The sequence below is a fragment of the Parasteatoda tepidariorum genome, chromosome 5, assembly GCF_043381705.1.
Source record: "Parasteatoda tepidariorum isolate YZ-2023 chromosome 5, CAS_Ptep_4.0, whole genome shotgun sequence".
NCBI lineage: Eukaryota > Metazoa > Arthropoda > Arachnida > Araneae > Theridiidae > Parasteatoda > Parasteatoda tepidariorum.
In genome coordinates this window covers 50,183,587-50,197,265 of record NC_092208.1, presented here as the reverse complement: position 1 = coordinate 50,197,265, position 13,679 = coordinate 50,183,587, and the positions used below count along the sequence as shown (strand labels likewise).

At 31.1% G+C, this 13,679-nt stretch overlaps 1 protein-coding gene across 6 annotated transcripts in view; it reads right to left on the bottom strand.

Annotated features, from left to right (window-relative positions):
• Nucleotides 1-13,679, bottom strand: part of LOC107439366 (putative uncharacterized protein DDB_G0282133) — a 51,725-nt gene that overhangs the window by 19,915 nt on the left and 18,131 nt on the right. For all 6 annotated transcript variants that reach the window (XM_043049546.2, XM_016051935.3, XM_043049554.2 and 3 more), the window contains exon 8: nt 79-5,563. In XM_043049546.2, the coding sequence (XP_042905480.1) occupies nt 79-5,563 (5,485 nt within the window). The remainder of the gene's footprint in view (nt 1-78; nt 5,564-13,679) is intronic.

Genomic DNA, 13,679 nt, shown 5'->3' with positions numbered 1-13,679 from the left:
TATGAAAGAAAAACCTCTGCATAATTGTTTCTAAAAATACAAAGGCTATTTTAAAAAAAAATTGAAACAAATGATTACCTATTATGATAGGCTCTAATTTTGGCATAGAAGAATCTGAATCAGTTTCAATTCTCTTACAGCTTTTAGGAATTTTATTGTTACGTTTACGTTTAGAAGAAGGTTTAATTTTTGAAGTTTCTTCAACTGAAACTTCTCTTTTATTGTATGAATAATTACTTAAAGTACTAAGTGAACTATCACTAGAATAAATAGTACTAGATCTGAGAGATGAATCATTATTCATAGATTTTGCTCCTCTACTTAGAGAATCAAGATTTTTAGTAGTTAAGGGTATAAAATCTCCATCTTGCGATAACAGACATTCATTTTCAGACAAAGTTCCCACTTTTAAAGTTCCTGTTTGAACATCCATTGAACCTACTGTTTGAATGTCTGAATAACTACTAGAAGAAATGTGTGAACAATCATCACCACTTTCATCTAAAATAGTACTAGTTCTGTAAGATGACTCATTATTTATATCACATATATCTTTTGCTTTTAAAGGAAGCTCATTTGATTCTCCGATTGGAGAATCAAGATTTTCATTAGTCAATGGTTTAAGACACTTATTCTGGAATAACAGACTCCCATGTTTATAAATAGAACTGTGGGAAAGAGCTTCATTTTCACCATATAAAGAAGCAAAGTTTGAAAAAAGTTTGGGATGAGATTGATGATTTATGTTTTTAGATTTATTTACAATAGTTGGACTAGAATTAGAAAAAAGAGTTCGATTTAAATCACTGTCATTCAAAGCAACACACTGTCTAATTTTTTCTGGTTCGTGAGAAGTATTAGTATCACAGCATTTGTAACAATTAACACTTTTCTCAGTGGAATTAGTGGTCTGATTAAATTGAAATATATGTAGTGGGTCATGATTTCTGATTGAGTCAAGATTTGGATTAAGATTATTATTAATCATTGGTGTAGAAGCATTCGCAGGAGTGAAAGAAACTGATGAAACTAGAGGAGTTCTTTCAAAATTATTAACAGTTTGAAAACCAAATTGTGCCACAAATTGTTGCTTCCTTGATGCAGAGCAATCATCATTACCAGTGAAGTTGACAGTTACTTGTATAGAACAAACTTGATTAGAGATGTCATTCGAATTAATATCGTTATTGTAACTATTTACTGAATTATTAGAATTAATGATTTCAGTAGCTGTGCTAACACTTTTGCAATTAACATTTTCAGTGTTCATTCCACAGTCATCAGTTTGGTTTTTTGTAAAAGAATCATTAAATTGTGATACTGAAACAGAAGTGTTTAAAAGTTCTGGTTCATTTGATGAGACATTGCAATTTGCAAAATGGATTAGAGAAGGTGATTGAAAGTAATTCGTTTCAGTAGCTGTGCTAACACTTTTGCAATTAACATTTTCAGTATTCGTTCCACAGTCATCAGTTTGGCTTTTTGTAACAGAAACATTAAATTGGGACAGTGAAACAGAAGTGGCTAAACGCTCTGGTTCATTTGACGAGACATTGCTTCTTGCTACCTGGATTAGAGAAGGTGATTGAAATTCATTTAATTCTTGGTGAATTTCACTCACCATTGAGTTAGTTGAAGGTGATTGAAAGTCACAGGATTCAGTATTATGATTTGAATTAACAAGGGAAATTGTAGATACATTTTGCATACAAGGTGAATTACACTGCTTATCAGTACGAAATAAATCTGTGACAGCCCCCTTTGTTTCTTTATATAGCTCATTAGCCTTAGCAATATTTTCTGAAGTCAGCTCATGACTAACACTCATTTCTAAATTTGTATCAGTTCCAGGTGGAGTACAATATTGCATTTCCCTATCTGACTCAGAAATTGATGTAAATGACTTTTCAGGTGTAGAAATGTATTTTTGAGCTGATTTACTTGGGAGAACATCGTTTAGCATAACAGAAGGATTAAGACTAGAATGTGAAAAAGAACTAAAACTACGTTCAGATGAAGATTTATGAATATTTATATTTGCTTCAAAATCTTGCCTAAAGGAACAATTCATAGATAAAAATGTATCTTCAGTATTATTTGTAAACTGAGATTGTTGGAAAATAGAAGCTGATTTAACTTCATTATTTTGTTTTGATGTCAGCACAGCAGTAGAAGCACATTTTTTTGGCACTTTATTTCCACCAACAAAATCAGAGTCAACCCCAGATTCTGATATGTTTGTACTACAGAATGACAACGTTCCAGCATTTTGATTGTCATCTTTTTCAGTTCCTTTAGCATCTGACTCATTATCAATGCAACTTTGTGATTTAACAGGTTCAGAAGTACTTTGTTGCAGTATTTTTTTACTTGCCATCAACAAGTCATTATTTAATAATGAGAATTCTTTGTTTTGTTCATTGATATTTGAATTTGGCATTTTCTTACTTTTAGTTTTTGGAGAAAGACCCAGAGCAACATTATGACGATAGATATCTACCGGAAAGTTTAGTATCTCAGACACATCAGAAAAAGTAGTAGTTTCTTCAGATGAGGAAAAATTTGAATCAATATTTGAATTTATTGAAGACATATCAATATTACCACTTGCATCATCATCTAAAAATGAATGTCTTTTTGATGGAGAAAGTTCCGTCGGCACTGTACAATTGTTTGTAATAGTTGTGCTACACTGAATTTCTTTGTGAGAATTGTTCAGGTAATGTGAATCCTTAAATAATTTTTTCCTTTTTACTTTGGGTGATTTTTTGGGTTTATTAACGGTGTTTTCCTTCATTAAAAATAATTCATTATAATTGTTTTCAGAAACAGAAGATTTTTTCTCTTCCGAAATGTCTTTTAATTTATCTTTCTCCTTTGTTTTTTTACCATATGATTCAATAATGGAATTATCATGCTGAATATTTTCGGGATTAGAAAAATTATTAACTGAGAGAATTGTATTTGAATTATCAACACCAGGAATATTTAAACATTCATTAGGCATTTGAAGTTTTTTGCTGAAATGTTTCTCAACTTTTTTACTCTGGCTTTGGTTTTTAATTTGACGTAATACGTTTTTAGATTCAGAAAAGTTTTTGACAGGTAAAATTGTGTCGGTAGTATCAAATTCAGTAATTCCGTTATGTTTAGTAATCTTTTTATCTCGAGATAGCTTCTTTGACTTTTTAGAATGATTTTGCTCTTTTTTCTGGCTTTCAGATTTTGATCTTCTTCTTTTAGTTTTTATATTACAATCTGGTTGTTCATGAAAAACTTTTTCTTGGTCTAAAGTACTTTCAAAATCATGCAACTCTTCAATATTTGAAGTAGATTTGGATCTATTCCTTTCTGAATTTAAATTGCAATCATATTCTTTACTTGATTTACTTATTTCTGCAACAGTCTTTTCAGCCTTTTTAGATTTTTTGGGTTTCTGAGAATTACAAGGGGGTTCAAATTCCTTATTTTTATCAGGTTTCTTTTCTGTTTTTTTCTTGTTCTCCTTACAATTTTCTGATGACTGTTTTAAAATTTTATCTTTTTTCTTCTTTTTATGATTGCGCCTTTCACTTTCTTCATTTTTGCTTTTTTGTTTTTTTGATGCTTTCCCCAGTGACTTATCAAATATTCCCTCCATTGAATTTGATAATAAATCATAAAGGTCTTTATCTATATCTAGCCCATCAATATCATAAAAAGTCCTTTCTGTGGCTATACAAGATGTAGTAGTTTTAATACCATTGAAGTCATTCTGCGTGTTAGATGCATTTGATTCCAGAAGAGCTTCAAGTAAATCCTCAGAAACATTTCTTTTTAAACTAGACTTAAATGGAACATCATTGTTTGATGCAGGCATATTTAGCTTAGAGTAAGTGTCCTCTTCTTTTTTTAAGGTAGTTTCGTCAGTTTTTGCTTTCGATTTTCTCTTGTTCTTTTTATGTTCCTTTACTGATTCTTTCAAACGCTTTTCTTTCTTTTTCTTTTTATGACTGAGCCTTTCACTTTTTTTATTTTCAAGTTTTCGTTTTTTTGATGCTTTCTCTAATGATTCTGAACAGCATACAACATTTATTTCATTGCATTTTCCGTCCATTGGATTTAATACTGTATTATGCAGATCTTTTGTCATATTATTGATATCATTCAGGTCATTTTGAACTACTGATTCAAGAAGATCTACATCTAACTCGTCATTTAAATCTTTTGAAATATTTTCTTCCAGAGAGACATTAGATGAAACATTAATGTCTACACCTAGTTTAGAATTAGACTCTAATCTCTCAATCACTGTCACAGGGTTTTCGTCTAGTTTTTCTTTAGATATGTTCTGGTTCTTTTTATGCATTTTTGAAACTTTATCTTTTTCTTCCTTTTTATTTTTCGACCTTTTACTAGCTTCATTTTCAAGTTTTTGTTTTTTGGAGGTTTGTTTTACCGATTTTGGAGATTTTGTTTCACCAGACATTCTTTCAAATGGATTTAGTACTTCCTCATTTAGATGTTTTATCCTCTTATTGGCATCATTAGAAAGGTTTTCTACTGTTGTAAAAGATGTAGTAGTTTCAACACTATTTCGTAAGCTAGCTTTGTCTAATGAATCCAGGAGACCTTCATCTAACACACTATTTAAATTTCCTGAGACATTAGTTGAACACTCATCAATGTCTAATGCTGGTACACTTGCTTTTGAGTGAGTTTCAAATTCATGATTTATTTTTAAAGCAGTTATATCAGGTTTTTCTTTAGATTTTTTCTTATGCTTTTTCTTTTTCTTTGATGATTCTTTTGAAACTTTAGCTTTCTTTTTCTTATGTCTGTCTTTTACACTTTCTTCCTTTCCAAGTTTTTGTTTTTTTGAATTTGATGTCTTTTGCAATGATTCAGAGCAGTGACTAACATTTGTTTCACCAGACATTGCTTGAATAGCATTAAGTACTTCCTTATTTATATTTTGATCTATCATGCTGCTTTTGACATCATTCGAAGGATTTTCTGCTGTTATGCAAGAAGTTGTAGTCTTTACAGCAACCAATCCATTTTGAAAGTTAGTTTTATCTAATTCCAAAAGACCTTTATTTAACTCGCAATTTAAATTTCCTGAAATATTTTCGTTTGCAGTGACATTAGATGGATATTCGTCAATGTCTAATGCAGATGCAATTAGTTTTGAGCAAGTTTCAACTCCATCATTTAATTTTAAAGCAGTTATATCAGGTTTTTCTTTAGACTTTCTCTTATGCTTTTTATTTTTCTTCGATGATTCTTTTGAAATTTTAGCTTCTTTCTTTTTATGGCTGTCTCTTACACTTTCTTTCTTTTCAAGTTTTTGGTTTTCTGATACATTTTGTAATGATTCAGAACAGTGATTAATATTTTTTTCACTAGGTATTCTTATACCGTTTAAGCCATTTTGTGAATTAGTTTTATCAAATGATTCCGTATCTTTATCTAATTCTGTATTTAAATTCTCTTTTGAAGTGACATTGGATGGAACATTATAAGCATCAATATTGGCTACTTTTAAAGATTTTCTTTTGCAAAAACTATCTTCACTTAAAATCTGTAAAAGAGGGAGTTGAAATTAATAATGCTAACAGATACAATAATAAGAAGGAGACTTAACTAATCATTTTATTAAAGTAAAAAAAGAATATTCAAACAAATAAAATAAATCTCATTTCAGAGTGAATGTCAGATAGAGTGTTGTGGAAGAATATGTTAGTTAAAAAGTTTTACTGCATGCTATATTTCATTCACTAACGAAAGTTTTAAATTAAAAATGATAATAAAGATTTTCTACATTAAGAATAATTTTCATAAAAAGGGAATTTAACCCTTTGATGTAGATGGAACCCTGGCATCCCTTTTATATACAATAATAAGCTTCATTCTTTACCGATGAATTCATCAAAATCTATAACCTACCATATTTTTCTGCTCACAGATTCGCAGTTTTATGTAGAGAAAAGCATCTTCAATCGTATGAAACACTTTTAAAGAAATAGTCAACATCCATTGCAAAAGTTTGTTTTACTTACTACATTAGCGTTTTTAACTTACAGATTTTAGCAAAATCTATTTTCATTTACATAAGTTTGATATTTTTTCACGGGTGCATGTGCATTTCACCAGAACTGAGAAAAGCGTAAGAAGTGAGCCCATGCAATTGCTTGAAATCTTAAATACGGGAGCGTACGAAAGCTAATGTAAATTTAAGAAATCTCCCTAATGATTACAAAACTAATCATATCGCAATATACATTAGGCTGTGCTAAGCAATGGAGTGTGGAAAAGGGGCATTGGGAACAATGGGTCCAAGAACCTGACTAAAGGGAACATCCAACAAACTTTTTTTTTTATTTCTAATGGCAAGGCAAAAATAAAAATAAATGAACAGGAACAGAAGTAAAGATGACACAACAAATTAACCGAAGTCATTGCCTCATAAGTTCCCTGGCCTTCCAATAAAGCCCAGTCTTGGAGTCGCCCCCAAGGACTGCACAGTGGTGGTGTCTATTCATAGGGGTATTAGAGTTACAGAGGGGGCAGTAAGGGATTAAGAAGATCTGAATACAGTGAAGGTGATCTGCAAGGCAATCATGTCCGGTTAGAAGACGAAATTGGGCTACAGCGTGCCGACGTGGACTGCCAGGAACCCTCAAAAGATCATCAGCTTTCCAGCGCTTAGATTTTACTCTGTCATTTATTTGTTCACTGAATTGCCCTTTTAAAGTTTGCTTTAAATAAAGCTTCACAGAATGAAAAGAAAGTGGAGAGGAACTCGATTGAAGAATCCTCAAGCCCTTTTTTGCCAGGGCATCTGCTTGTACGTTTCCAAAGAGGCCGCAGTGGCCCGGCAGCCACTGGAGAATCATGCGTTTCTGTTTTTGACACAGTTCTTGTAGATCTTGCCGACACTGGGTGACTTCATTTGTTGCAGCCAGTCCAGCTGAACTGATTGCCTGAATTGCGGCTTGGGAGTCAGATAAAACAACCACTTTGCAAAATTTATCTTCAAAAGTTATTAAGTGCTTAAGAGTAATGCGAATGGCTTCAACTTCATCATCGAAGGCAGTTCGGTGTTTCCCTGTGGAGGCATAAAAGGAGAATAAGTTTGAGAAAACCCCTGCACCCGCCGAGTTGAGATTTTCATAAAAAGAGTCATCTGTGTATAAGAGCAACCACTCCGGTCTGGGTACCTCTTGTCAATAGTTTCTAAAGCATAAGACCTTAGAACCTCTGGAGAGTTGTCTTTCTTGAGAAGCCTGACAGAAAGACTCAGGTTTATTTTGACTTGGACCAAATCCAGTGGATTAGGAGGCTTTGGAATCTCTACAATGTTAGTTGGCAAATCAAAATTCTGCCTGAGGTCCCGAACAAATTGAACAAAGCTTTTTTGAGTTTTTAAATTTCTAGCATTTGTTGGGTAATCTCTCCAAAAAGAATTTATTCTAATTTGCTTTTCATAAAGAATCAGAGCTTTTTCTTTGATTCTATCACTAATAGGTTTATAATACATCAGCAAGAGCATTGCATCAATCGGGGTCGATTTGACTGCTCCAACAAACTAGTAATATTGTTTTTGTTATAAAGTTAAAGTATTTATTTTTATTAGGAAACTATTTGAATTAACCATTTGACGCATATGGGAAATCCATGTCCCTTTTTATATATTTTTTTCTGACACTCTAATTACAACAAAAGTACATTTTGGTATATCTTAATTATAATAAACAGTCTAATAGTAACTACAAAATTCTGTTAGATTTATCAAAATAGTATTTGTAATAAAATATAAAAAAAAGTTGTCATAAAGATTTTTTTATATTTATATCAAAAAGTTTATCAATAATTTAGTTTGCAAATTAAAGAAATTTCAATGATGAATAAAAATTAAAGAAATTTTAAAAATTGTTTAAAATATTTCACCTTTAATGCAGAAAAAGGCTCTGTTTCATGCTGTATTTTATAACCATAGATTATTAGAATGTTAAATATAATATTTTTTACTAATTCTTATCTAAATTATGTAAAATAATAAAAAAGTATGAAACAAAAAACTATTTAATAATAACAGTTTGTTTAATCAGAAAAATAAGATGACTTGGAATATCTAAGTTATCACTACCATTAATTTTTTCTGATTTACATCTTGCTGATAGAGATAATGTATTTCTCTAAAAGTTATATGCAGGTCCTAAGTTTAATTTTTCTTCAGTAAAATATAGTATTTTTAAAACATTAAGGATTAAATGAGGTTTTTGTATTTATTCTTTTTTTTTCCTATGGCAGCTGTAATATGGAATTGGTTGAAACAAAATTTGTCAGGTCGAGAAGCTTGCATCTGGCTTTAGGAAACACAGTAAAAATAAGAAGTATCTCAGAGTAAATTTTGCTTCAATGACATTACAGCGAATTGAAAGCATTTTTTTCTTTAAGCAATTTTCAGATAATAATCACATTTGTTTACTATAAATCAAAAGAGAGACATAAAAAGTAAAGATTTTCTTGGTTTCAAGTGATTGCACTACTTATGAATTTCATATTTATATACTTTAAAAAGAGGTTGCCAACGATGGAAATAGAATAATATCAGACTTTGTACTCTACAAAGACTTTGGCATTCATTCTGTTAGATACTTTGTCTCCTAGTATAAAACAAAATTTATAATTTGTTTTCTTCTAAACTTAAAATCTCTTTAATTCCTTTTCAGAAATAAATCTTCCTTCGCTTTGTTATCTTCAACAATATTTGGTTAATCACAAAAATTTCAGGACTTGTTTTTAAAGAATTTAAGGAATTTTAGAATAAGAATGAGCCCTAGTTAATGCCATTAATAAAATTTTTGAATGCAAAGTTTATGTTTATTCTAGAGATTCACCTAACAACATTTTAGGCTTAGCCGAATAAAGAGATTTGGCCAATTCAGCCAATAACAATTTATGTTGTGATTATTCTTTTTACAATTATTATTATATAAAATATTGTCTTCTAAGTTATCCACAATTGTACCTAATAACAAAACTTAAATTTATAATTTAAAGGTTTGTGTGTATTAGTATTGAACACATGGGACTAAAAACCATTCAATAATTAATAACATATTTTATTTAATTTGAAAGTTGCAAAGAAATAAACATGTTACAAAATATTTAGGTAATAATTATAAGTGCCATTTTAATGGTTTGAAAAATAAGTTATAAAAATATTGCATGAGACATTCGTTAAACATTTTTAGCTTTAAAACTTATGAAAACAATAGTGCCACTATTTTTATTATCTACTTGGGCAGAAGTGCTAGTAGAGGACAAACTTAAAAATTTTCTTTCAAAATTATATTTTATTTAATAGTTATAGGTATAATAATTAATTTTTTTTAAATACAGTAAAACCTCCATTAAGCGGACATTCTAGGGACCGAAAAAACTGTCCGTTTAGGAGAGTTGTCCGCTTACGGGAAGGGTACCCTAATAACGAAGTTTAACACTGTTAATTGTTTTTAGAATATTTTCAAAGATGTAGAAATTATTTAATTTACAATAACTATCTACAAGGATATTTCTTTAAGCTTTAAGAAAAAGAAAAAAGAATATATAAAGAAGTTTCATATAAATACATAATTCTAGATGTAGTTACAGATAAATTAATATAATTTTCCTATTGGCACAGATACTCAAGTCAGACATATGATATCGAATAGGAGATTTCAGTCATCAGTCGGTTTCAATTTATAGGTAAATATAAAGTGTAACATCCCCTTACACCTACCTATCATTGGATGGGGAACATGATTGATACCTTCATGAAAGTAAACCTCCCACTATTCACAGTCATTCCCAGCTAAGTTATGAGGACCTATGATCAGCTATCAAGTGTCTGAATAAGTGTTTCATTTATATCATTGTTTCTCAACGGGGGCGATACCGCCCCCGGGGGGCAGTAGGAGTATGCTGAGGGGCGGTGAACTTGTTTTGGGCAGTAGGGGGCGTTGGATATGTTTTGGGCGTTAGGGGGGCGATGAGCATGTTTTGTCACTTAAATTTAATTTTGAAACTCCCAAACAAAATTATTAAACTACTATTGATTTAATAAATAAAATTAATGTACAACTAAAGTTAAAAGAAAGATTAAATCAATATATTAAATTAAGATTATCCGATTCACCATTTTGTACCAGCAATAAAACAAACTTATGTGATCTATATTCTCGAATTCGAACCAGCGCAAAGCATGAGTCAGTTTTTTTGCCTCTGACTCATACGAGCCATTTGGCGAAATTTGAAATGCATGTGCTTTCAGTATGAATGTTTGGTTTGACCCATGTTTCTTATGAAGGTTTTCGTTAACTTCCTTTCAGTCTTTTCCCCCAGTTTCAATTCAATTTCGCAGTTTACTTGGCTAGGTTCGTGAGCGAATTAGTTCTTTATTGTAAATTATTTATTAATTTTGAAAAATAGCTGATTTTCTTTCACCGTTTGTATTTTGCTGTCTCTAACGATGTCGTTAAACAAAAACAATTGTCGTCAATACAGTGGCACGTACTTGAAGTTCGGATTTGTTCTATCGCCGTTAAACTCTCAACTATGCATGTGTTTGAGGCAATGAAACCTTCCCGTTTGCAGGAGCATTTGCAAAAAATTCATCCTGACAAACCAAATAAAGATCTGTCATTTTTACGAACATCAAGCACAAGTTTCTGATGGCACCTTCGGTCTCAGGCTTACTAGCAACCTCATCACAAAAATGCAATGATAGTTTGATAGCCTCTTATAATATATCAAAATTAATAGCTATGTCTGAGAATCTTTCATACCATCGGCGTAGAGTTGATACTGCCGGCTGTCAAGGAAATTTTAGAAACAGTTTTGCATCATCCAGCTGCATCCAATGTAATAAAAAATATCCCATTAAGGAACGATAAAGTGCACCGGCGAAATAATGAGATGGATGAGACATTGAAGTTTCTTTATGCTAACTTTTGATATCCAACGTATTTTCCCCTCAAGTTTATGAGTCAACTTTGTCAAGTAATGAGGCTTTACTGTTGGCGTACGTCCGGTTTGTTAAAAGAAAAATTATTCAAGATATGCTTTTTGCAAGAAGCTTGATTGTAGAAACCCAATGTGAATCTATTTTTAATACTACAAAAGATTATTTTAAACAGAAAAATATTCCTCTTGTGAATATTATCTCTTGCCATTGATGAAACTCCTGCAATGGCGGCAGCACATCGTGGGTTTATCGCCTTTTTGAAGAGGGATTCTAAGACAGCATTTAGTTAAAAAAAAATCTCAGTAGTCGTTTACATCAGTCATTGCAATATGTCAAGCTCTGCTGTGAACAAAATTCGCAGAAATGCTCTCAACGATTGATTATTCATAAGCTGTGCAAAAAAATACAAACAATGAATTCAATCGTTTGCTATTACACACTGAGATTCGCTGGCTTTTCTAAGTCGCCTGTCTCAATAGGTTTTAGAATCTTTTCGACTTTGTACTTGAGTTCCTCGAAGTCAGAAATGTAGTTCTGAAAGACAAATTGCTAGAATTTAAGATAGAAGTTGCACACAGGATCGATTTATTTGCAAAATTTAATGGTGTTAATGGCCACAAGCTCAATTTGACCACTACAAAATTAGTTTTTCTGCCTTTCTAAAAAAAAAAATTTGTGGAAACAAAATTTTGATCGGAATGAGTTTAGTCAATTTCCAATCTTATCGGATCTTAAAAAGAATAGTGAAATTCCCTCTGACGATACACAAGAATATTGCTAACACCATGAGTCTTTACACATGGACTTTTCCGACAGTTATAAAGATGTTCTGTCCCTGGAAGTCCCTCAATGGGTAATGAATTTTGTGAATATTGAAGCAGCAGAGGTTCAGATTCAGAAGGAATCGGCCGAACTTTCAAGGAATGAAACGAAACTTTGAAATGGTGATGATCTCACAGAATTTTGCTTGGCTTCAAGGTAACACCACTCGCCTGGGCTATGAACTATCATCAAAAAAGTTTACATTGCCTTCCCTTCCTCCTACCTTGTCGAACAAAGATTCAGTGCTGTGACGGATATAGTCACAAAATAAAAAAAAGAGGGTACTTGTGACTTCACCTCACTAAAAATATTGAACCGAATGTTAAGAAACTGGCTCTGGACCATCAAGCACATTCATTCCACTATCACAGATACTTGATTGTTTCGTTGATAATAATTTCTAGAGTAAAAATGATTTTTGGGTGTTTTTTTCATTACCGAATTAAGAGTAAATTACTCATTTTTGTTATAGGTTTCTTTGTTGTATCTTTTTTCCAATACTGTATTTATTTTTATCATAACAAATAGACTGCAATTACCTGACGGGAGAAAAATATCGAGCTAACGTGCACATAATTTTTTAAAAAAAAAACCAAGCAAATTTAACTCCTAAAAAAATTGCTTAAAAATGTTGCTTCTTATAATTCAGCACCCCCTCCACCCTCTTTCTCAAAATAACTAGATTTTTGCAAAAGGGGTGGGGGCGCTGCAATTTTTTTTACTCCTAAGGGGGGCGGTAACGTTAAAAAGGTTGAGAATCTATGATTTATATGAACACATCAAAGATTATATTTCTGTTCTATTTTTTACTCCAACTGTGTTAAATACAGTCTTCAAATTGATAAGAAAATTAAAGAAATTTTCAATGGTGAAGAAGCATTGTGAGCTTTTAAGATGTCATTTTAACTTAAGGGGTCTTATAACCTGTGTGGTCCAGATGAAAAGATCAAAAGATGCCGATGTCCGAATTATTTCAGGAGAGCAGTATCATTTTCTCTCCTTTCTTTGCAACTATAAGGCAAGGTAACAGGAGAAAGATTGATTCTTTAGTAGTGAAATAGCTTAACAATATTTTTAGTTCTGGATAAGGCAAAAATAAACATGTTTTAAAAATGGCTAAAAGTTGTATTTTTTTCCTTGCAATTTAAAGCAGAAATAGATTTTTTTTCAAACTTAGAAAAATTAGTGTCCGCTTACGGGAGTGTCCGCTTTGCAGAGAATGTACATAATGGTTAATTCATAGGAGATTACCGGGGAATTAAAAATATGTCCGTATTGAGAGGCACCCGTTTTGCAGGAGTATCCATAACAGGAGGTTTCACTGTATATGTAATGTGTTACCTGCTAACAAATTTTAACCAATTTCATAATCAGTGAGTGATCAAGATTAAAATTGCCTAGTATAATAAATTATGGAGAGAAGTATCAAAAAGTAAATAAAAGCAGAATTTTTATTAAATTAAAATCTGTGCATATTACTTACACATGCATAGATCCATCATATACCTAAATTCTAAGTATTAATATAAATAATTAAAGTCATACAATTTATTCTAGGTTAATTATTGTCACATAATAAAAAGCTTTCCAGGTTAATAATTAACAAATACAATTTTTTACAGGTTTATTATCATGCATAAATAAAAGATTACTTAATGTCACTTCATTTAATGATACATAGTAAAATGAAAATGTTGTATGAAGCTAAGAATACTAAAACATATTAAGTATAATATTATATTATATACTAAAGCTCAATATGTACAGTCCGCAAAAAAAAAAAAAAAAAAAAAAAAAAAAAAAAAAAAAAAAAAAAAAAAAAAAAAAAAAAAAAAAAAAAAAAAAAAAAAAAAAAAAAAAA